The following is a 22,489-nucleotide window of genomic DNA, read 5'->3' as shown; positions in this document are numbered from 1 at the left end:
AGTCTGGCCACACTAATTTTCAGATATTTGTGGTTTATGAGGTGAGATATTTTTACCTGTTAAAAATCTTGTTAAGAGAAATTTTCCCGTTCTGTTGGCAGATAATTGCTTTTTTCCTTTTTGTTGTTATAGTAATTCTATAGGTGTCTATTTTGTGGGACAGCAAGTCTAAAAATATATTTCCAAATGACTCCATGCTTTATGCTTACAGACTGGCAAGATGGAAAGTTTAGGGGGAAATGATTTTCTAGTGCTACATAATATTCATCAAAGTGCAGCACCGCCTTTCTGAGACAAACAGTCAAGGTAGAAGAACTGCAGCAAACAGACTGTGTTTAGCTGTTTGACAGTTTGCCAGATGGCCCTCTGCTTTGTGGCGTCAAGTCTAAACAGGAGAGGTGGTTTCACACCTGGTTTTATCCCTGTGTATGTAACTGGAATGTCAGATAGTTCAATCCCCTGTGGAACCTCTCCCACTTATTTTCTCTCGCTCTCCATCTTTGTCTTTCAGTCAGAAAGTCTGCACCTTAAACAGAGATGAAATGTTACTTGTTGGTAAATGTGATGGTGCATTGTGTTGATCCCCTGCAGCCATCTTTTTTTTGTCTACGTCTCACGTACCTGAATGTGCAATGTTTTTCTGGGTTTATATTATTTAAAAAATGCCATATGGTTTTCCACCATCATCGGTATCTGTCTTAGGGACTATTCTTTATGAATCAGTGGATGGTAGAGAGTGAGTGTGACTTTATTTTATGTTTTTTATCTTGACCCTTCCAGAACCTACAAATATTTTTTCCTTGCCCCCCTGCCTGTCTGACTGGGGGAAAATGCATGACCCTAACCATATTTTTTTATATATTCACACCAAATGTAAGTATTGCATCATATTTTTTTCACCATTGTCATACATGCAGAAACACATATATTTATGTATATATATGTTTTCTACAGGATGGAGTTCATGGAAATTATTTCTTTTTGGCAAAATTTTAAATGAAACATGCAGAATAGAGTGATTTTAATGAAATATCACTATTTGAAGCTTAGATTTGGTTATGTTTCTTGAGTGTTTGTCACACATGATGTGCTCAAGGAGCAACACAAATGTAAAAAATCTGATTGTACTTTTTGTTGTCACACTTTTTGGCCATGACAAATATTGTGATTTTAGAAATTTAAAAAATATATCTATTTCACTTATCTATTGCACTTTTTCCTTTGACTGATAGGACTGTAATAAACAGAGGAAAAGAGGACGAGGAAGGGAGTTCAGAGGATATTTAAAATAAATAGAAAATAAAACAATTTAAAGTTGTCCCTCCCCTGAGCCAAAAAAATAATAACATGCGTCCCGCCCCAGTGCTTAAAAAAATTATTTGACATGCCTTCCCTGTTTTTCACCACCCTCTCCCCCCTCATAAATAATGAATAGTCCTTTATCTGAATGGATTGCTGTAGATAAGGTTGAGTGGAGAAAAGATAAAACAGTGTCAGTGAGGAACACCATGTAGACTCACTGTTTATTCTCTATTACAGATATGGACCCAGATTATGTCCACTCACTTCCTCACGCCACACATGGTGACGGTATCGCCTCCTGCAGACTTTAATTTCGCCACACAAGCACATAACGAGATGGAAGTACATTCAAGATCATATGGAACTTTCTAAACCCTATGGGGTTGCAAAATGTTAATCTCCAATATGTCAGTATGACTTTCCTGTAAATTATGATGTTTAAAAGCAGCTGTGAACTGTTTACCGGCCATATTGACGGCAGGGCAGCAGAGACTGATAGCGAGCCAGCTTCCATTACTATCAGTCGGTTACGAGACCTCTCCATCCATCTGCCCCCGCTCCCGCCCAGCTACTGCTCGTTTATGCAGAGTGGCCGCAATTTACCGACGGCCATTTTGTCTAATGGATACCATTCATTCATTCCCAGCTTGCTCTTTGGCAGGTGCTTGCCAGACTCCATTAGGAAATGAATCCACTGCGAACGCCCACAACCAACGCCACTGCAGATGAATGGGAAGATCAAAACCTGTCTGACTCCAAGTGCTTCAGTCGCCAGTGTTGAGCTGATTTTGTATTCTGTACCTGCTGGCTACTTCTGTTGTTAGATGTGTAATGAGATGCATTTCGTTGTGAAATTGACCAAACTCCAATTCACCATTAAAGCACTGTGTCATCTCCTCTCTGTTTGACATATTGAATCTCCCCATAAAAACAAGATTATCTATAGGAAGACAGCAGCCTGTAGTAGAAATGATGAGTATGAGTATGTCTCAATGGAAACACAATTTTAAACCAGAAGCCCCACTGCTCACTGTTGTGCTCCCTAATCAAGAACTTTTTGATGTACAGGAACTCAGTGTCAGAGTGAGTCCTCATTTCCATAAGCTGGCCTTAGTTTTTCCCGCACTGTGATTAATTTATTAGCGTTTGATCTATATGTCTCACCAAGGGAAGGAAATACGATCAATAGGTTGACTCTGTGGGTGTATGTGTGTGTGTGTGTGTGGCTGTCCTTCCTAAGTCAGGGAGCTGAGCACTGTGCCAGAAGACAAACTAAGCACTGTGACAAGAGAGTGCCGCATCATCACTGCTTCCTCTTCTGCAGACTTGGTTCGATCCAAAATAGCTGTCCAGCTTCATTAGCTAATTGCACACCCTATTGTCTCTGTGCCACTTTGTGCATTTTCATCTGACCAGCTGTGCTGATTCAATTCAGCCACGTGATATAATCATTAAATTCTACTGCAACTAATAAATCTGGACCTACCTTTTTCCAACAAAATGATATTGACGATTACTGATTAAAGGAGAAGTGTGTAACTAATAACCCCTTTCCATTGAAATTTGCACATGTATGCAGTTTTTTAAAACTAAATATGGCAAAAAACTCCTTTCCTATTGCCAGTCGATCAGACCTGTTTACATGGCTCTGCAGCAGACGACTATGCCTTTCTGAATGTGTGTGTATGTGTATTTTTGTTGTTGTTTTGTTTTGTTTTTTGGTGTGTCATGACCAACATCAGGGATAGGCCAAGGAACACATTGGTAAACAGTAGAAAGCAGCATGGAGACCTGTGAAAACTTAACCATGCTTACTTCTTTTTTATAAATCTGTTACTTATTCAGTCATCTCTTTCAAACCAGGTGCAGACTGATTTGGACCGATGTTTGAGCCCTGTTTGGGTGGAGCTAGATGGTATTTTGTGGTGCCGTGTCATTGCATACCACCAGTAAGGGGGGTAAAATTAAATTGGTCATTCAGGTTTTGTGTTTCCATCAATACAAACTGGTGCCATACTCAATAAATAGTCATGACTACTGCAGAGTGATTTGATGTGGATGTGAATGCCACACATTAAAAAGCCAGATGTTAGTGGGTGATGGTTGGGTTTTTTGTGCAGTGGAAGGGCAACTTAAGAATCATTGTATTTTCATTAGCTTAGAATAAGCCCTTCATATCTACATACAGAGTGAGTTATCTTCTATAGAGTCTATCATGCTGCACCGTCATGTTTCTCCAGAATCGACCAAACACTGGTTCTCGAGACAGCCTTTTTTGTTTTTACACTGAATTGAAGGCAACTGAAGGTTCCCCTTTACCCTTGGAAAAGGATGGGTGAGGGGAAGGATGTGCAGTTGGTTTTAATCTGCAACCTCCTTGTTAGATACTGTTTAATCCTACACACTGATCCTTTAAATCATGATTAATCTCACAGATTCACACATCAATGATCCTCTCCAACACTGTGCGGACTGCTTTGCCATTTTTTGGTAGACCACCATAGTATGCATCATGATCTGGTTGGGCTGCATTCATGCAGTATCTGCAGAACGGGAGGAATGGAAAACCTCTGTTATTCTGACTGTTATCAAGTGTTAGCCTCGGTCAAACTATACGATATACTGTAAATATAAATTCTCTAATTTTATGATGTTATGTAGACCTAAATTTAATAAAAGCCAATGCAAAAAAATGCTATTGATTAGCTGAAAGACCTGTGCCAGTCAGTACGTTTGCATGATGTTACAAAAAGTCGAATTATTGTGTTAGTCCAACTAAAACTGAACTTTTAAAATACATCTACACATGTTACTAGACTAAATCGAATTTCTTGAAATTGACTAATACACCACATAACCTATTGGAAGTTGAGCTATTCTATCATGTAAACACCTCAGTCAAACTTTAACTGGACTATGTGTTCTGCGTGTGCTGCTGTGCAGTCCTCCTTCAGCAGTTAGGGATAGGGAATGTTTGTAAAATGGGTCAGGCATTTTAAAAAATATAAGCAATGGGGAGGGGTTGCTGTTTTTAATTTTGGCTTTGGCTTCGGTGGAGTAAAATGAAAATCGGTTGTTATGTGTGTAAGCCAACCCACATCAATTGACTTTCATGCAGGAGTCCAGTGTGTGCTTCCTGTGTGGGTTTTTCTACACGTTACCATGTGCCTCTTTTGCCTTAATCTAACCATCTGTGACTTTGTTGCCTATCCATTGTGATGGCCTGCGTTGGTTGCCATGTGCTCATGTTGTGTAAACATAAGGATTGTGCAGTGTCATCCCAACATGTGGATTTGTTGGCATCATTGTAACGGGCTGAGTCATCCTAAGGTGCATTTGATGACATCACAGTAATGGGCTGAGTCATCCTACCACATGCATTTGTTGACATCACTGTAATGGGCGGAGTCATCCTACCACATGCATTTATTTACATCACGGTAACGGAGTGAGTTATCCGACCATGTACATTTGTTACAATCACGATAACAGGCTGAGTCATCCTACCATGTGCATTGGTTGACATCATAGTAATGGGCTGAGTCATCCTGACCATGTGTATTGGTTGACATCATGGTAACGAAGTGAGTTAGTCAACCATGTGCATTTGTTGACATCATGGTTTGCTGCACTGTTGGCACTAAGCTAATGTAACATCTACAGTATCACCACTGCTAATTGACAGTATTTGTTTTCATCTATGGCTGTTATTCTTAATTGTTTCCCATAGTAAAACAACAGCCAGCCCAATTATTGCACTCAGGGAATGTCCTTCCAACTAAATTCAGTGTTCCCTTTAAACTAAAATCAAGAAAAACAAGATATTTGATATCCATGAACAGCTATAGAAGGACACCTAAATGGTAGCCAACCTAAAACGGTGGCAGTTTGCTTCCAAAGTGGTCTCACTGGAAGTGCCATACTGAACACAATAAAAGGCATGTTGCCAATGCATTTGGGTAGATTAATTCAGGCCAGGATACAGAGCTGGGCTGTGGCCAGGTAGGGGATGAGAGCCGCCCCTTAGCATCTAGAAGCAGATGTTACCTTATGAATCCCTGCCCAGGAATCTGTGACTCATACCAAATCCCCCCTTCTGCTTAAAAAAACCCTGAGAGCATGTGGAGGAATGAAATGCGGGAAAGGGAAAGAACAAGGGGCGTTGGAGGGTAAATCACGATGTGCGTGACAGAGGGGTGGAAGGAAAAAGGTGGGTAGGATTAACGGATAGATGGACTGTAGATGAATAAGGTAGGTGGAGGTGTAAGTGCAGGAGTGAACTCACCTTTTCAACCTCCCTGCTTTCTCCTCCTTCAGTCTAGCTAGAGTGACAGGCTCCATCATAGGGGAAATATTTCAAAAGCACAGCTGAGTGAGGAGGCATGGCAGAAAATAAACAGGAGCGACGGCAACAGAATCAAAGCCACTGATGAAAGTGCTCCCAACATCCTGTCTGTCACTTAGCAGAGGAGGCCGGCTGCCTGTTGGGACAAGAGCCCTTTGTGGCTGTGAGTGTGCATGCATTCGTGCTACTCAAGTGGTTTTATGTGTGTGTTGAAGTTGAGTGACTGCATGTGTGTTTCATCTCCAAAAAGCACCCCCCCCCCCTTCTCTCTGTGTCTCAAATTCACATTCTTATAGCCTTATTGGTAAAACGACCAGAAAAGAGAAATACCACCGGCATTCATTTTCACTTCTAACTAACTTTTGTGGCTGCCTGTCTTGGCCAGGACACTCTTGAAAAAAAGCCTTTTATTAAATATTATTTTTATAATAGAAAGTTTTTCTGGTTAATCAAAGGTTAAATAAATAAAAAAAACAGGTGATTAGAAACTAATGAAAACATACAGTAGGTATGAATAATAAAGGATAGATTCCCCTAAACCCTACACACTGGACCTCTAATACGTATAAAATGTGGCTGTGACTATTTTGTGGACTGATTAAAGTTTTTGTCTCTCTCTCTCTCTCTCTCTGTCTCTCTCTCACACACACACACACACACACTGTGAAAGCATATGTCTAAGAGAAAGGTGAGTGCTGCTGATTGACTGAGTGGATGTCTCATCAGTGAAATATGTGTAGCTCGGCGGGGCCTGAGAGAGGGGCCCTTGGGTGCAAAAGTAAGGATCTGCTCCCCTTCCTAGTGTCGTTACATTTCATTTCCCACCCACTCGCTCCCTCACCTACTCATTTTCTCCATGTAAAGTGCTATAAGGCTGTCAGGCTCTCTTTCAGTTCTCCTCCTTCTGCAAAACCACATGACACACACAAACACACACACGCACACACACACACACACACACACACACACACACACACACATTTGCACGTGTGATGCCCACACACAAACACACAACGCTGTATACTGTTGCAGTATCAGCCTGTTACACTGTTCGTCAATCACAAAATCAAACACTAAGTATGTATGCAATGACAAAAACATTGATTTATGAAATTTGCTCTTATGTTCCCAGTGTCTTGTGATCCTATTGAGCATTTACTTTAGAATAATCAGGAATCTTCATCCAATATACAAGACTTCACAAAATAGTTATATATTTTATCACATCACATTCTTTTAGGTGACACTTTAATCCAAAAGCGACTTAAAATAAGTACATGCACTGCCTGAAGTGCTACGCTTAACTTAATACATTTTATTTAAAAGCAAAAAAGGACCTATTAATCTACAATACTGGGAGAAGGATTTTAATCATAATGTATTTTCCTCCAAGTCTATGAATATGTTTTTTTTTTTTACTAGTGTACAGGGGACATCAGAATAAGAGTTAAGAGTTTTATCATTTATTAAACACATTCATTGCCAGGAGTCAATTCTACTGCGTATGTGTCAAGGTGATTCAAGTCTGCCATTCAGTCAGAGCACCAACTGCTTCTAATACTCTTAAATCAAACAGAGTTCAAATACAGGTTATTTCAAGACTGCTCAAACTAGATAGTCATCTGTGGTATTATCCCTCATATAAAGTGATGGTCTTTACTATAGAAGGCTGAAAAGAGTGAGTTTAGTTCAGCTACAGTTTTAGTTTTTGAAATCAAAGACCCTGGTGATTAACTAATTCAGCTTTACAAAAAGACATGTTTGACAGGGTCACAGTAGTTATGAGCTGCACTCATATTCAAATGATCGCTTCAGGGAGGAAATTAATGAGTTTGGTAATGCTTTCATGATCCAGCGCAAAAACGACTAATGGTTTTTTTTTCTTTGTGATGATCACACGGATTTTTTTTGTTTTGCCTAAAAGTAGTATAGGCATATCTTAAATCATGGTATGTGCTTCCCCCTGCTTGTCAGACTGCTGGGAACGCAGTAGGTGCACACAAGTCCAATGAGATATGCCCATTAAAAACTCAATTTGTGACTATTAAAAGAGAAGAGTTTTATCATTTATTAAACACATTCATTGCCAGTAGTCAGTTTTACTCTGTGTGTGTGTGTCAAGGTGATTCGAGTCTGTTATTCAGTAAGAGTGGAAACTGATTCTAACACTCTTAAATACAGTTCAAATACAGGTTACTGCAAGACTGCTTAGACCAGATACTCATTTGTCATATTATCCCTCAGGTTAAGTGATGGAGTTTAGTTCAGTTACAGTTTTATTTTTTCAAATGAAAGGCTCATCAGACTTAAAGACAATGCTACCCTGCTTATTTAGTAATGCAACATTACAAAAATATATTTTTGACAGGGTCACAGTAGTGACCTGCTGCACTCATATTCAAATGATAGCTTCAGGGGAAGAAACTAAAGACTTTGGTGATGCTTTCATGATCCAGCGCAAAAATGACTAATGAGTGTATTTTTTTTTCTTTCTTTCACATGATCACATGGATTTGGTTTGGGTTTGCCTAAAAGTAGTTAACCCTAGCTAGTATTGAACCCTTTGAACCTTTAGATTTGATATGATATCTTTCAAAAACCACTGGTGATAAAGCAATGAACAACATGATAAGAAATGTTAAACAAATTGTAGGAAATTAGTAGATTAAGAAAATTAGTTTAATGAAGGAAGGGAAAAAAGAAAAAAGGTAGGAAAAACTGTCTAGGGAGGAAATAATTGTTTTCCCTTAATTCTATTAATTTTAAGGTACTTTTTCCAGGTAATTTCCTTGCTAGTTTTTTAAACTATTTTTTGGGTAATTTGTCCTTTTTTTTCTGCTAATTTCTTGTTAACTTTTGGGCCATGTGTTCTTTCATCACTAATCGCCTTCTCCCCATATTTCTGAAAGACATCAAAACAATTTGCTCAGGTTTCAGAGGGTTGAAGATCTATTCTACGTATAGAATCTATTTTATATTGAGGTACCTGCTTTCACCCCTGCTTTGTCAGACTGCCGGGAGTGCAGCAGGGGCAGATGAGTCCAATGAAATACACCCATTAAAAACTCAAGTGTCAGTTCTTCGTGCTGTCAGTAGATGGTCAGGTAGATCTTGAAAGATGGCCGAGTGAGAACCAGCTCTACCAAACATTATGCATACACTTAAAGCTGGCACAACATTAAACAGAATTGCTGACAACACTAATTTTTTTTTGTTTTTAATCTAACCAGTCTTCACTCCTGCTCCTCCTATTATGAGGACGTTACATTTTTAGATTGCTGCTGCCTCATTCTACTTAACTTAGATGTCTGTCCTTGTTAGTGGACACTTTTCTGTGCCATCTAGTGGTAGCAATAGAACAATACACCAATCTATGTAAAAAGTTGACAGCTGATCCCAACATGAAAAGGACAAGGTACAAGACCTGATTAAATTTTATGGTTGAAACTTGTTTAATTATATTTAGTTTGTGTTATTTGTAATGTGATATAGTGTACAAATTTGACCAATGTTTGTAACAGTACAAGCTTAGACCCTGTCAACCAGAAGGTACCCATTTGAGGATTTCACACAGACCAATGAGGTGTGACAGACTTTCCTGTAAACAAAAAGGAAATTCTTAGATTGTAGAATGGAGCAAGAAAAATGCATGCAAAGAAACAAAATGAACATATTACAGGGCTTTTAAATAAATTGGATTATTTGCGATTTTGCTTTACACAGCCATGCTCAGGCATCAAAATGTATAACAGTTTTTGACTTGAACTCTGACCCCCCCCTTAACTCATAGATATTCAAAACATTAAACAAATGTTGCTTTGTTTGCAATTTTATTTTTAGACAATTGGGTTTCAGGCATTGAAATGATCATTTTTGGACTTTTTTTCTTTCTTTTTTTTTCCAGAACCCAGATACTGTTAAAAGAAAATGCCATAGGACAAATCAAAATGCATACATAAAGAAAGCTGAGGTCTCAGGGAGTTATAGCTTGGATTTTTTATATCCTACTACTCCCACTTTTGCATGGGACCTGCAGGAGCTACCTAATGGACCACTCATGTCCCCCAGACCCCAGGTGGGGAACCACTGAGTCACTGAATGAGTGAATGAGATGTTTGCTTACCAGACAAAACATCTATCATGCCATGACCTCAACCTAATGATGGCAGGAGTGTTAAAGGAGATGGTGATTATTGTTCATTTTTGATGACACATTTGACATTTAGGGTTCAGTTTCCTCCATGTGAGAAATAAGAGGGTCTAATTGGTGTGTTGCATTGTGGTAAATGCCAGTGTTCAGACCACATGCAGTCAGGCATGTTCCTCAAAGCTGGCTGTTTACCTGGAGAGTGTCTCCCCCTCTTGGCTGAAAATGATTACTGTAAGAAAAAAAACATACCTATACATACCTGTATATGAGCACGTTTTACATATTCATTTGCCATTAGGTCATTAAATGCCAGTTTAGTTAGTTTCATGTCTTGTGTAGAGGCTCAGTGCCATTTAAGAGGCCTATGTTCACTTCTTGCATCCTTGTAGTACATGAACACCTTGCTTTTAAATGGTCACAATGTTGTTAAATACAGAACAACAAATTGTTTTAATGCATTCTCAACTTAACTCAACATATTTTTTTAAAATCCTTACACCTTACAGATTCTAGTAACTGAACAAGGTAACTACAATCACTTGTGAGATTTTTTGTAACTGGTATGCTGCCTTTGTATTTTTTTAAATTAATTCTTATATTTGTTTAATGAGTCTGATTGTTCTTTTTTCTGTTTTAAATTTTAGAATCTTTATGATTGACAATGACGGAACATAGCCAACTACGAATTGCATAATCCAAAATGAATAATTTCTCATACACATAACAGTAACACTTTTGACTTGGACTTGACTGTGTGTTAATTTGCTGAGCCTCAATCTGTTGCACTACAGTCAGCCGTCTGTTGGATGTGATCTCTTTTGGGATGATCGCATCTCTTCTCATCCTATTTCTTTGATTTGGATTGTCCTTCAAATGAACCATGTGGGTAAAGACATTTTTACCAGGGGCCATACTAACCTGCAGGGGTGCCCTGGGTTAAAAAAGTAAGATGCTGCCGGGCCCCAGTTAATCGTGCATTCCTCCTACTTTCTCGGGTGTTCTGAATGGTAGTTTATATAGAATATATGCAACATATACAGGCAAAACTAACACTATAGAGGGCTTAAATGGTTCAGATTTGAAGAAGAAAAACAAGAACAACAACAAGAAAAAAAGATGCTGTTGTCATTTTTTACATACACATAGGGAATACAGACACAAGCATATGCTCTAGTTATGGAGAGACACCAAAATGATGGAACTGCCACATAGCTGGCAGCTCCAAGCAGTTAGGGGTTTAGTTGCCTTGTTCGAGGAGTTGAACTGGCACCTCTTCAACTTCCAGACCACACTCCATAACATGGTCCATGCTGGACTCTAACAAGGCCACCCTCTGGTTCTCAGTCCCTACAGACTGAGTTACTGCTGGCACATTTAAAAACATGACCTCAAGATAATATTCACCTTAAGACTGCAGTCCGACCGATATATCAGTCAGCCGATTTTATCAGCTGATGTTGGCCTCTCACAGACATATCGGTATTGGTGTATATGCTGTCTGATATGTACCAATATTAAAAGTTTTTTTTTTTTTGGCATTGGCACTGACTCAAGTAGTGCACGCATACTGCATATGCAAGAAAGAGTGCACAGGTAATGACTTTAATGTTGCTGATAAAGATATAGCTCATTTTAAATGCTTTATCCCAGGTAGTTCATTGATAATACATCATCATTTATAAGTTGATTATATTTTGTATTATTAATCCGAATCTTCAGACTAACTAAAGCAGACAAATAAATGTAGTGCTGCAAAAAGTATAGCTAATATTTCCCTCTGAGATGTAGTGGAGTACAAATGTTGAGTAACATAAAATGGAATACAACCAGGCTATCTCACAATTATCTAAATTTTTATTATAGCAATTCCATGTTCTGTTTCTACCAAGTACTCATTACTGACAGCTACTAATATTTTTGACATTGCAATTCATAATTAATCTGGAAAAAACTGTTTTAAGGGTAAATTAGATGCTACAGTGTGTAAAAAAAGGCATTAAGATAGAGCTTGTTTATCAAAAAAAGGAAAAAAAAATCCCTCCTACAGTGGTTTGGGCTAAACCAGGCATGTCAGCCCTCAAACCAATTTTAAATGGTCCTTGGTTATACCTTCAAAATATACTATATGTGGCCCTCCACACAAAATTAGTTAATTACTTTGCATTTTGCACGCATGCAGACATGGCCACAGCAGAGAGGCGTAAATTCAACATTTTCAATTGTTGCATTTGTATGGAATTTAATTATTATTTTTTTTTACCTATTTGATGTGAGAAGCAGGTGTCCCCCGGGCATCTTTCATATTATCTAATCTGGCCCCCATTCAAAACTTAACCCCAAATCCTAAAAACGCCCCTGTGTGGCGTTACTAACTTGTTCATACTAATTATACGAGTAAAACGTGCAATATTTCTCTTTAGAAATATGATAATGTTTCTTTTTGGAATGTAGAGTAATAAAGTAAAATACAAATGTTCAAGTAAAGTGTCGTACCAGCGGTATCTCAAAACTCTATTCAAGGACAGTTGAGCGACCTGCGCTCGGCTCTGCGCACGATACTCAACGCAACACAGCGCTCGTGAAGTTTTTCTTTCTGTACCCTGCTCGAGACGGTCCAGCTTAAAAATTGCGATAGCACAACTAGTTAACATTCCCCGGTGTTAGCCAGATAGTCGTACAATGAGAGATATTCTGCAAGAGCCGAAAAACAATTAAGTTCCCGACATATGAAAAGAAACACGTAAGTGCTACAAAGCGACTTTTACTGGCGTGCTAACGCTTTGCTACAGTAGCTTAGCACTAGCTAACATTAGCTAAACAAAACCAGCATGAGACACTCATGAGGCTCTGAATTAGCCTGGAACTGAACTACACCACTTGGACTTGCCAGTTGTGTATAAGTGGTGCTAGTTTAGTATGCTGTCTCTGTTGTGTGTTGCTAATAGCAGGTTGGACAATGATATTCACAAGCTAACCAGACACGTTAGCTAGCTGGAACGTTAGCTAACAACAACATTGACCTGTATAAAGTACACAACTCAGGACATATATACAGTCTTTCCAAGTATAGCGTTTAAACTTGTTGTGCTTCTTCTGTGTTGCATCGCTTTTGATAACCCAGAACAGTTTTACTGAAGGGATATCTATTGTTTCTTTGCAGATTTGGCCATCCAAATGGTGATCATGTCAGGCACAGCCACTGTGCTGCAACAGTTTGTCAGTGGGCTGAAGAGCAGAAATGAAGACACCAGAGCAAAATCTGCCAAAGATCTGCAGCACTATGTGACTACAGAGCTTAGAGAGGTAACAGCAGAAATGAACATGGCCATAAGAACATCACTCCTCTACTGATTGAGTGTTGTAGCCCATAGAAATGTAGACTAATCAGCTGTTTGCACTGTTTCATGAGTGGATATGAAGACTTTCTAAACACCTAGGGTTTTACTTTGTTGTACATGTTACAGTCACCAATTTAGCCTTTTCTGTTTATATTTTTTGTGGTACTGGTGTTGTGTCTTCCACAGTTAAGCCAAGACGAAGCCACTACATTCTATGATGAGTTAAACCATCACATATTTGAGCTGGTATCCAGCTCTGATGTGAATGAGAAGAAAGGAGGAATTCTCGCCATAGGTAAACAAAAAATGTTTGATTTGTTTGTATGTGTCACTTTCGTGATATTGATATGTGTACAATTATCATATCACGCCTTTGTGATATGCTGCAAATCGTAAACACTTTCCCCATTGATTAATGGCAATATTAATGATTAATTAATAGATTTATTGTTATTTGAAAAAAATGTATTTCAAACAATACTATATAGATAGGAATATATTGCATGTAATATGACTGCATTTTATAGTTTTATGATTGATCAATTGAGTTTCACATGTTCAATCAAATTTTTAATGGCCGATTAATTGATCATTGATTATTTGATATCATCCCTACTGCAAATCAGTTTCAACACAGGGACAAATAAAGTATCTATCTATTGGGGTCACCTGCTATTGGTTTTACAGGGCCAATACTATTACTGATTATCAGTACTAAATGAAACTGATAATCGATATTTGGAACCAGTACATTCATTTACATAAAAATGAAGCAAACCCCCCTTTTATAAAGTTGCGGAGAAATTTAAATAAAAAATGAATGAATACAAATAGCTCCCCAAGGTTTTACAAAGTAAAAGTTCCTCCCATGCTGACACTTTTTTTGCATGTATTTTAGACGGACTTCCCTGTGGTTGGTTGAGTGGATTTAACATGCTTTTTCATTATTTCTATTAGCAATCATTAAAATAAAACACTGATGCAGATAATAAGCAAAATGCCAAATATCGCCTCCGATATTCGGCCAGGCCAATAATCTGTCGACCCCTACTATCTTTAAAGGCTGACTTGCCTGATTTACATGAGTTTAATTTTGACTCTTGATTTGCTTAAGGTCTGATGAAATTAGCTTGCGATAAGTTACTGCCCTGTACATATATCATATAAAAATGTGTAAAATGTCAATGGTTTGTTTCAGTGAGTCTGATTGGAGTCGAGGGAGGCAATGCCACCAGGATCAGCCGCTTTGCAAACTACCTGCGCAACCTGCTCCCCTCCAGCGACCCTGTGGTCATGGAGATGGCCTCTAAAGCCATGGGCCACCTGTCTATGGCGGGGGACACCTTTACTGCTGAGTATGTGGAGTTTGAGGTGAAGAGGGCTCTGGAGTGGCTGGGAGCAGACAGGAATGAAGGCAGACGCCACGCTGCAGTAAGTGAAGAGCAGAAAACTGGGACTGTGCTGTTTGTTGTTGAAATACCACCACGTCTTTGTGGTGTTTATGTTTGGTGGAGATGGGGGCATTGGACAGTTTGGTTTAGAATATTACCTTGTATAGATGTTGACTTTTTCATTTTTACTTTGTGAAGCAGCATTTGGCACATTTGTGGCTGGTCTAGCTTTCCATTGCAGTTTAGGGATACTGTAGAAGTTGCTACTAAAGGCAAAGTAACCCCTTATTTGCTTTCCAAAATATAAAAACATGATTTTTTGCAGAAAGATATCTTTTTGGAAGCTACTCACATTTTGTCGATGTCAAAATTCAAACTTAATAATTTTATTTTAATAACAAGAAAATGCAGATATGACTGAGCTTGTCAGTGATTGAACAGTAGATTTATGTAAGTACTAAAAGTTTCTCTCACAAAATTGCACTCTGACCTTTTTTATCTTGTTTGCAATTATTCTCTGATGCAGTGAGGTGTCTGTTATGAAAACCCTAAACAAAGTGGGATATAGTTAGCTTGAAATTTTTAAATATGTGGTATTGGTTTTGAGATGATACAAGAGTAAGTGTCAGATCTGCTCTCTACTAAAGGAAAAATGATTGCTGATGTTTCTGTGGACAGCTTTTCATGCTGACTCTGTGCAGACATCAGGGGGCTGTACCACAAAGCCAGATTAGTGGCTTAGCGAGGTATGTTGAGTCTAAAGTCAGTTTTTTCCGTCCTACAAAGGTGGCTCTCTTTTAAACGGGTTAGATCGCCATGGTCACTTACGTGGCAAACTAAACCTGGTCGGGAGCAGGGTATGTTCCGAGTTTCGTCTTGAAATCAGCTGAAAAGTGCTTTTGATGACTTTGAGAAGTGTCACTGTAATCAGTGTCAGTGCATGAGCAACACAGATTCTCAGCAGAGAGAAGAGGATATAAACACACTTTATTAGCCGTAATGTTGCATAAATTCTACCAAATTAAGCTGTTCAGTTACAGTATCGCTTACTGTATGTGTCACGTCATTTTTTTTTTTTTTTTTTTACACGGGAACCTACAGTTTATCAATAATGCTGAAAATATGAACAAGAATATTAGTTACTTTATTCACACGGTTGTTTTTGCTCTCAGTGGATTACTGAATGTGTTTACACTGTTGGTCCATTACAGCTCATAGATTAGTCTATTGGTGTTTATCACAGATAATATTCAATCGGTAAAATTAATTTCTCTATGATTTGCCCAAAAGCTAAAGCAATTTATGTCTCCCGAATGTCACAGTGTCAGACCTAGATAAAGTTCTTGATCATAATATATAAATCTCCTGTAGCAAGTTTTAAGTTTTAGAGCTGCAGCTGTGCAGCTGTCACAGTAGAAATTATAGCAGAGTGATAAATTAAAGTTTATGCCAGCTTTTCTCTCTATCCTTATTTTAAGCAACAGTGTTGTTTTGAACGGTGATGCTTTTTAATACTTTTCAAAGGCAGAAGTAGGCATCATTCGATCAATCATTTTTAAGTGTCAAATGATATGCTGAATGCGTCATTTGACTTATTTTATGAGAACGCACACATAGCCTGAAACGGAAAGCCAGAGTTAACAAGGACAGTAAATGACCACCTTGGTGGTACCTGTGAACCCTGAGCGGCTTTAGGGTTTTTCGATCCTTCTCAGTCAAAGGGAGCATGGCTATGTTAAATGGGATTCGTGTTACGGACCCCTGGAGAAAGGATGAAAATATTTGAGGCCACTAAATGGGCATGAATGCTGCTATTAACCTTTCAAGTTTTGATTTGTTTGTGTTAGATTGTTCAATTTGTTGCCAAAGAAACAGGGCAAACTATGCTGTCTCCATTAGTTGGATGACATCTGAAAGCACAGTCCTAACATACAGTATTATACAGTATTGTACAGTATAACGTACAGTATTTACACTGTGAAGAAGTAAGGCCAAGGAATTAAAGATGAGCCTTGAAAAGATTTCCTGTCTTTCCCAGGTGTTGGTGTTGAGGGAGCTGGCTGTGAGTGCGCCCACTTTCTTCTTTCAGCAAGTTCAGCCTTTCTTTGACAACATCTTCTACGCAGTATGGGACCCCAAGCAGGCCATCCGAGAAGGCGCTGTATCTGCACTGCGAGCCTGTCTCATCCTCACCACACAGAGGGAGACCAAGGAAATGCAGAAACCACAGTGGTACAAAGTAAGATATTCCACTGTATTATGGCAAATTGTTTTTTGTTCCCAAAGACGTGTTTTTCTTGAGTACATGACTTTAACAGAGTAAAGTTTTTGTAATTGGCAACATGAGTGTTTGTCTTTTTTTCACCTTGTAACAGCAAACCTTCGAGGAGGCAGAGAAAGGCTTTGATGAGACTTTGGCCAAAGAGAAAGGGATGAATCGTGACGACAGGGTCCACGGGGCCCTTCTGATCCTGAATGAGCTGGTTCGCATCAGCAGCATGGAGGGAGAGGTGAGTGCTGAATTGCCTGCGGAAACATTCTCACATCCACAAGCAAAACGTTCCCCTCACTGTCTCGTCTCTACGACAGCGTATGCGTGAGGAGATGGAGGAGATCACCCAGCAGCAGCTGGTCCATGATAAGTACTGCAAGGAGCTGATGGGTTTTGGAACCAAGCCCCGGCACATCACACCCTTCACCAGCTTCCAGTCGGTGCAGCCACAGCAGTCAAACGCTCTCCTGGGCCTGCTGGGCTACAGCACGCCTCAGGGCTTCCTCAGCTTTGGAGCCACGCCTGTACCTGCCAAAACCTCGCTGGTGGAGAGTCGATACTGCCGGGAGCTGATGGAGGAGCGATTTGACCAGGTAGATTTTTTTTCATAAATTCTGCTTCCTAAACATGTCATGATGGGAATCCAAGAAGTAAAATCTCACATGCAGAGTGAGAAATGCAAAATTGACAAGAAAATCATTCAGAAATGCCAGATATTTCCCACTTCTGTTAAACCAAAGAGATAACTTTAAGACAATATAATATATTCATTGTTTTTCGTGTGTTTCACTCTAAGAAGGGTTGTGAAATCAACCCTGATGTAAATAATTTCACCTTTTCACTGGATAAAAAAACCCTAATTTTGTTGTGTATTACAGTAAACATTCTGGCAATATAAAATTATCCTTAGTCAATTTTTGTTATTGGAATATTGGTCCTATACTTCAATCCAAATGGCATTAAAAAAGTCTTACAAAGTCTTAAATCTAACGTGCCTTAAGCTGCAGGAACCCTGAAGTCCCACTTAGACACTTTCAGCCATACCAGTTAGCAACAGGTGCTGAGGTTAGCTCAACAAGCTGATTGGTGTTTGAGTAAGTCACATTATTGCGAGAATATGAATTGTCGGAGCTGGAAGACCCATCTGCGGGTTCCCAGTCAGCCACAACAGCAACGGAGAGAGAGATGAGAGATGAGAGATGAGATGAGGGTGGTGTGTCAGTGTTGCTTCGCTATGGTAAGCTCTGTAAATGGAAATAGGCCAACACTCATTAGACCAGGATGAAAAATGTTAGGATGCTTTAAATGTATAATTAGAGCTGCAGTGAAAGTAATTAAACACTTCTCCTAATGCACAAGTTTTATTTTTTATTATTTTATGCATTGTGGTATTTTCAGTTTCACAGCAAAAGAGATGCTTTTTAGCTTTGTAGCCTCTTGACCTGTTATCTCTTGGGAAGGTGTTTGTAAGTGTTTGTTCACTGTTTGCACAGACGTGTTAAAATGCTCCTTTTTTATATAATGAAAATAGTTTACCAAAGTTAGCAGTGGGTGATCTGTTACCTTGGTAACCCCAATTTCATAACAATCTGTTCAAAGTAAATGAAAAGAAACATATTATATTTGGGTTTTCGTTGCCTGCTGTAATGAACTCGCACTGCCATGCATTTTTACACCCCTCGTGTGATAAAAACATGTCCTATTTTTTTAATAAATGCGTCAATAGAGAGTGAGAGCACTTTAAAACTTTTTATTATTTGCTTTGTCCAGGTGTGTCGGTGGGTGCTGAAATACAAAACCAGTAAAAACCCTCTGATCCAGATGACCATCCTCAACCTGCTTCCACGCCTGGCTGCCTTCCAGCCACATACATTTACAGGTGAGACAAGTTTATGTTTGAATGCAATGTAAGATCCAGCTGAATTCATCTTTAACAGTAACATGCAGCCCTGCATTCTTTCCTGTTATTATATCATCTTGACTTTTTGGTGGTTATAGACAAGAGATGTGATGTGATCATGACCAGCTGATGACAAGCTGTTTGGTCTCCTCTGTCCTCATATCAATGCACTTTGTTGTTATAAATTGTTTATAGTCTCTCCCAGTCAGCTGTTTTATGCCCTAAATCTCTGTTTAACCATATGTTTTGTGGTTGTTTCTTCTGCTGTGTAGACCAGTATCTGTCAGACACTATGGGCTACCTGCTGGCCTGTCTGAAGAAGGAGAAGGAAAGGACAGCAGCTTTCCAGGCTCTGGGGCTTCTGGTGGTGGCTGTCAGGGCAGAAATCCAACCATACCTCACAAAGATCCTTGAGATCATCAAGGCTGCCCTGCCACCTAAGGACTTTGCACACAAGTCAGTATTTTTTTTCTTCTCTCTTTATGAGATTCAAAATAAACAATTGTACAAAATCAGCATAAGTAGAAAGAAAGTAAAACCACCTTCTTCTTTCCCCATTCCACCAATTTTCCCTTCTCATCTCCCAATTCCCCAACCCCTCGTTCCCACCTTGGTAGCCTACTACTGTCAAAAATAAAATAAAGCAATGATAGCAATCCTAACACACAAGATTACACAAGCAATGCACAACTGAATAAATAAATGACGGAAATCAAATTCCAAGAATTGCTACAAATATATAGCCAAAAAAAGAGAGAAAAAAACCTAAATGCTTTACACTCCCACACACCCAAATTGACCAAATTCAGCGATCTTTCTCTTTAAAGTAGGTCTTATCTTTTCTAGTTTGGATGGAACACAAGTCTGTAATTGAATACATGGCATTAGCTCTAACAGTTTGTAGTCTCTGTATACTATAAATTATATTTCTTCATATTTATATCGTGATATGCTTGATTTGTCACTTTATTTTGCTGTGTTTCAATAGCTATTGTTACGACACAGTTTTATTTCACTTCATTTTTCTCAATCTCCAATTGCTAGGGTCATTTGTGTTAGACTTGTTTAAAAATAATTTTGGGATACTGGTGCTTGTTTTTTAAAAAAACTCTCTGGTCTTTTATGTGTGCAGGAGACAGAAGACCATGCAGGTAGATGCCACAGTGTTCACCTGTATCAGCATGCTTTCCAGAGCCATGGGTCCCAGCATCCAACCAGACATCAAGGAGCTGCTGGAGCCTATGCTGGCTGTGGGCCTCAGGTAGGACAGAAATGGATTTCTGTGGGGCTGGGTTCATGCAAATAGCAGAGTTTAAATCCGCAGTTTGACTCATGCTGCTTGCACAGTTATGTTTTAAGTTTTTTTGTTGATAAATATACAGCAACACACTTCTTTGTCCACATCTGAAGATGAAAACAATGATATTGGGTTGTTTGTCCATTTTGTCCTGTTCATCTAGTCCTGCATTGACAGCAGTGCTGTACGACCTGAGCCGTCAAATACCCCAGTTGAAGAAGGACATCCAGGATGGCCTGCTGAAGATGCTTTCTCTGGTTTTGATGCACAAGCCGCTGCGTCACCCCGGCATGCCCAAAGGCCTGGCTCACCAGCTGGCCTCACCAAGCCTCACAAACATCCCCGAGGCCAGTGATGTAGGCAGCATCACACTAGCCCTACGCACACTGGGCAGCTTTGAGTTTGAAGGTAAGAACATTGCAAAAGACACAGCATTAAAGCAGAGCTATCATATTTTATTTTTATGTCTATCTCTGCCAGGCCTAAGCGTGGAAGGGGTCATGTGTTTGCTTGTGTGTGTGGGTGTGTACGTGAGGGAGTGTATGCATGTAATAGTGTGTGTATCTCTATTTCTGCAGCTAATTTTGCAAACTACTCGACCAATCAGCCTAATATTTTGTGTTCACATTTATGACAACAGACATCCATAGAAAAGTTTAGTCTCATTTGTAAGTGGAACATCTGCAAATTCAATAAATTCATACCTGATATGTTATGATCCACTAAAGTAAGGCACAATACAAGATAAATAAATCGCAATTTTGTATCCTCGCCACCATCTTGACTATAAGAGAGCCGTGAGGGACAATTCCACCGGGCGCAGCTGCGGCACTTACTACTAACTTACTAGGAGGGATTCAGAAGTATAGAGTTTTGACTGCCAAACTTTGTGGACTTGCAGATTTAGTTAATTTGGTCCTTTTTTCCTCGATATTTGTGCTTGTGCCTTCAGAAAGTGAGAAGTCTGCATAGTTAAATGGTTCTTTTTGGGTGTATTTTAATTGTGTTTGTTGTTTTTATTTTCTCCTTTGTTGTGCTGTAGCCTGCAGACAAAGTTCATGCTATTAAAAGTCCAGTTATAAATGCATGGATTAAAGGTTTGTGGCTATGCTTTAGTTAATAAAAATACATTCATTCTCATAATTATATTGTATCTTCTGAAATGTGCTGCAGCACTGCTGCTGTAATTACATGAATTATCTGGAGTGGCCCCCCTAGCTCAGGCAGTCAGAACGTCGCCGCCTGCTGGAGATCTGCATTCCACTGAGTGCACTTTTCTGGTTTTGTAGGAAACAGGGAGGGAGAACTTACACTGAAAAACATCCACAGACCCCCAAATCTGTTGTAATGCACCAAACTCCATTGATCTTAAATTTGGTTCTGCCTGTTGAGAAAAATGATGGGTTTGAATGTAGGCATTCCAGCCCTAAAAAACCCCATAAAGCATGAAAAGAAACAACTGATATAGAGCCTTGATTCCTACACACTGCACATTCAGTGAAGTTTGTGAAATTTTATTTTAGATTGAAGGCATAAACCAATAGGTATAAAAGTGTAGCCACAAGGGGGGTAGAGTAAATAGTCTGTAAGAAATTGTATTAGTGAAGAAATGGCCGGAGTGATTGTATTGTGGATGTGGAACCATGGAGCCTGACAGCATACCAGCACTAAATCATACAGCAGCCCGGGGTAAAACAATTACTTCTTTGAGGCTTATGTTGTCATCTTGCAGTGAACGGAGGGGCGGCTTTGGCTTTTGGTGCAAAAAACAAGCTGAGGTCAAACTGCACATCTGGACTGCTGTTGTCATGAGTAATGGAATATTTCTGGCTCTTCTTTTAAATAGAAGTTGACCATCTTGCACTGCAGCACACCACTGGACTTCTTAAGAATATTATTATAAAACTGCAAACCAATAGAAATTGAAGCTGAAGCAAGCACTGGAAAGTGCGAAAACACACCTAACCTGCTTTATTATTATCCGTATCACTGCCATAACTTACCCTAAGCTACATCTGTTTAAAAGGTAGTTGTAATGCCGAATCTCCCAGTTGAAGGGATTATTCTAACTCTATGATCTTTCACCAGGACACTCCCTCACCCAGTTCGTGCGCCACTGTGCTGATCACTTCCTGAACAGTGAACACAAGGAGATTCGTATGGAGGCGGCTCGGACGTGCTCACGCCTCCTTACCCCCTCCATCCACCTGATCAGCGGCCATGTTGTCAGCCAGACTGCTGTGCAGGTTGTTGCAGACGTGCTTAGCAAGCTGCTGGTTGTTGGCATCACCGACCCAGGTAACACATGCAAGAACAAATAAGGGAAGGAAGGGGGTGCCATGTGAAAGTGATGAGAACTCAATTTTGCAAAAATCAGGATTCAGTCATAAGAAATGTTGCGTTTATGGCATCTGCTAATAGCCGTAAAGACCTTTAACAATAAAAGCAGTAAGTGTTTTAAGACAGTAAAACTTCCTGACTCTTTCTCTTGTCC

At 39.4% G+C, this 22,489-nt stretch overlaps 1 protein-coding gene across 1 annotated transcript in view; it reads left to right on the top strand.

Annotated features, from left to right (window-relative positions):
- The first annotated feature begins 12,366 nt into the window (after positions 1-12,366).
- mtor (mechanistic target of rapamycin kinase) overlaps positions 12,367-22,489 on the top strand; it is a 121,244-nt gene continuing 111,121 nt past the window's right edge. The window contains exons 1-12 of the mRNA XM_042491148.1: positions 12,367-12,537; positions 12,958-13,100; positions 13,322-13,430; positions 14,334-14,566; positions 16,565-16,765; positions 16,902-17,036; positions 17,116-17,391; positions 18,569-18,677; positions 18,971-19,154; positions 19,831-19,959; positions 20,159-20,403; positions 22,084-22,293. Of these exons, the coding sequence (XP_042347082.1) occupies positions 12,972-13,100; positions 13,322-13,430; positions 14,334-14,566; positions 16,565-16,765; positions 16,902-17,036; positions 17,116-17,391; positions 18,569-18,677; positions 18,971-19,154; positions 19,831-19,959; positions 20,159-20,403; positions 22,084-22,293 (1,960 nt within the window). The 5' untranslated portion in view covers positions 12,367-12,537; positions 12,958-12,971. The remainder of the gene's footprint in view (positions 12,538-12,957; positions 13,101-13,321; positions 13,431-14,333; positions 14,567-16,564; positions 16,766-16,901; positions 17,037-17,115; positions 17,392-18,568; positions 18,678-18,970; positions 19,155-19,830; positions 19,960-20,158; positions 20,404-22,083; positions 22,294-22,489) is intronic.

Source organism: Plectropomus leopardus, chromosome 8 (assembly GCF_008729295.1).
Source record: "Plectropomus leopardus isolate mb chromosome 8, YSFRI_Pleo_2.0, whole genome shotgun sequence".
Classification (NCBI taxonomy): domain Eukaryota; kingdom Metazoa; phylum Chordata; class Actinopteri; order Perciformes; family Serranidae; genus Plectropomus; species Plectropomus leopardus.
The sequence above is the reverse complement of the archived record's forward strand: the minus strand, read 5'-3'. Positions and strand labels throughout refer to the sequence as shown.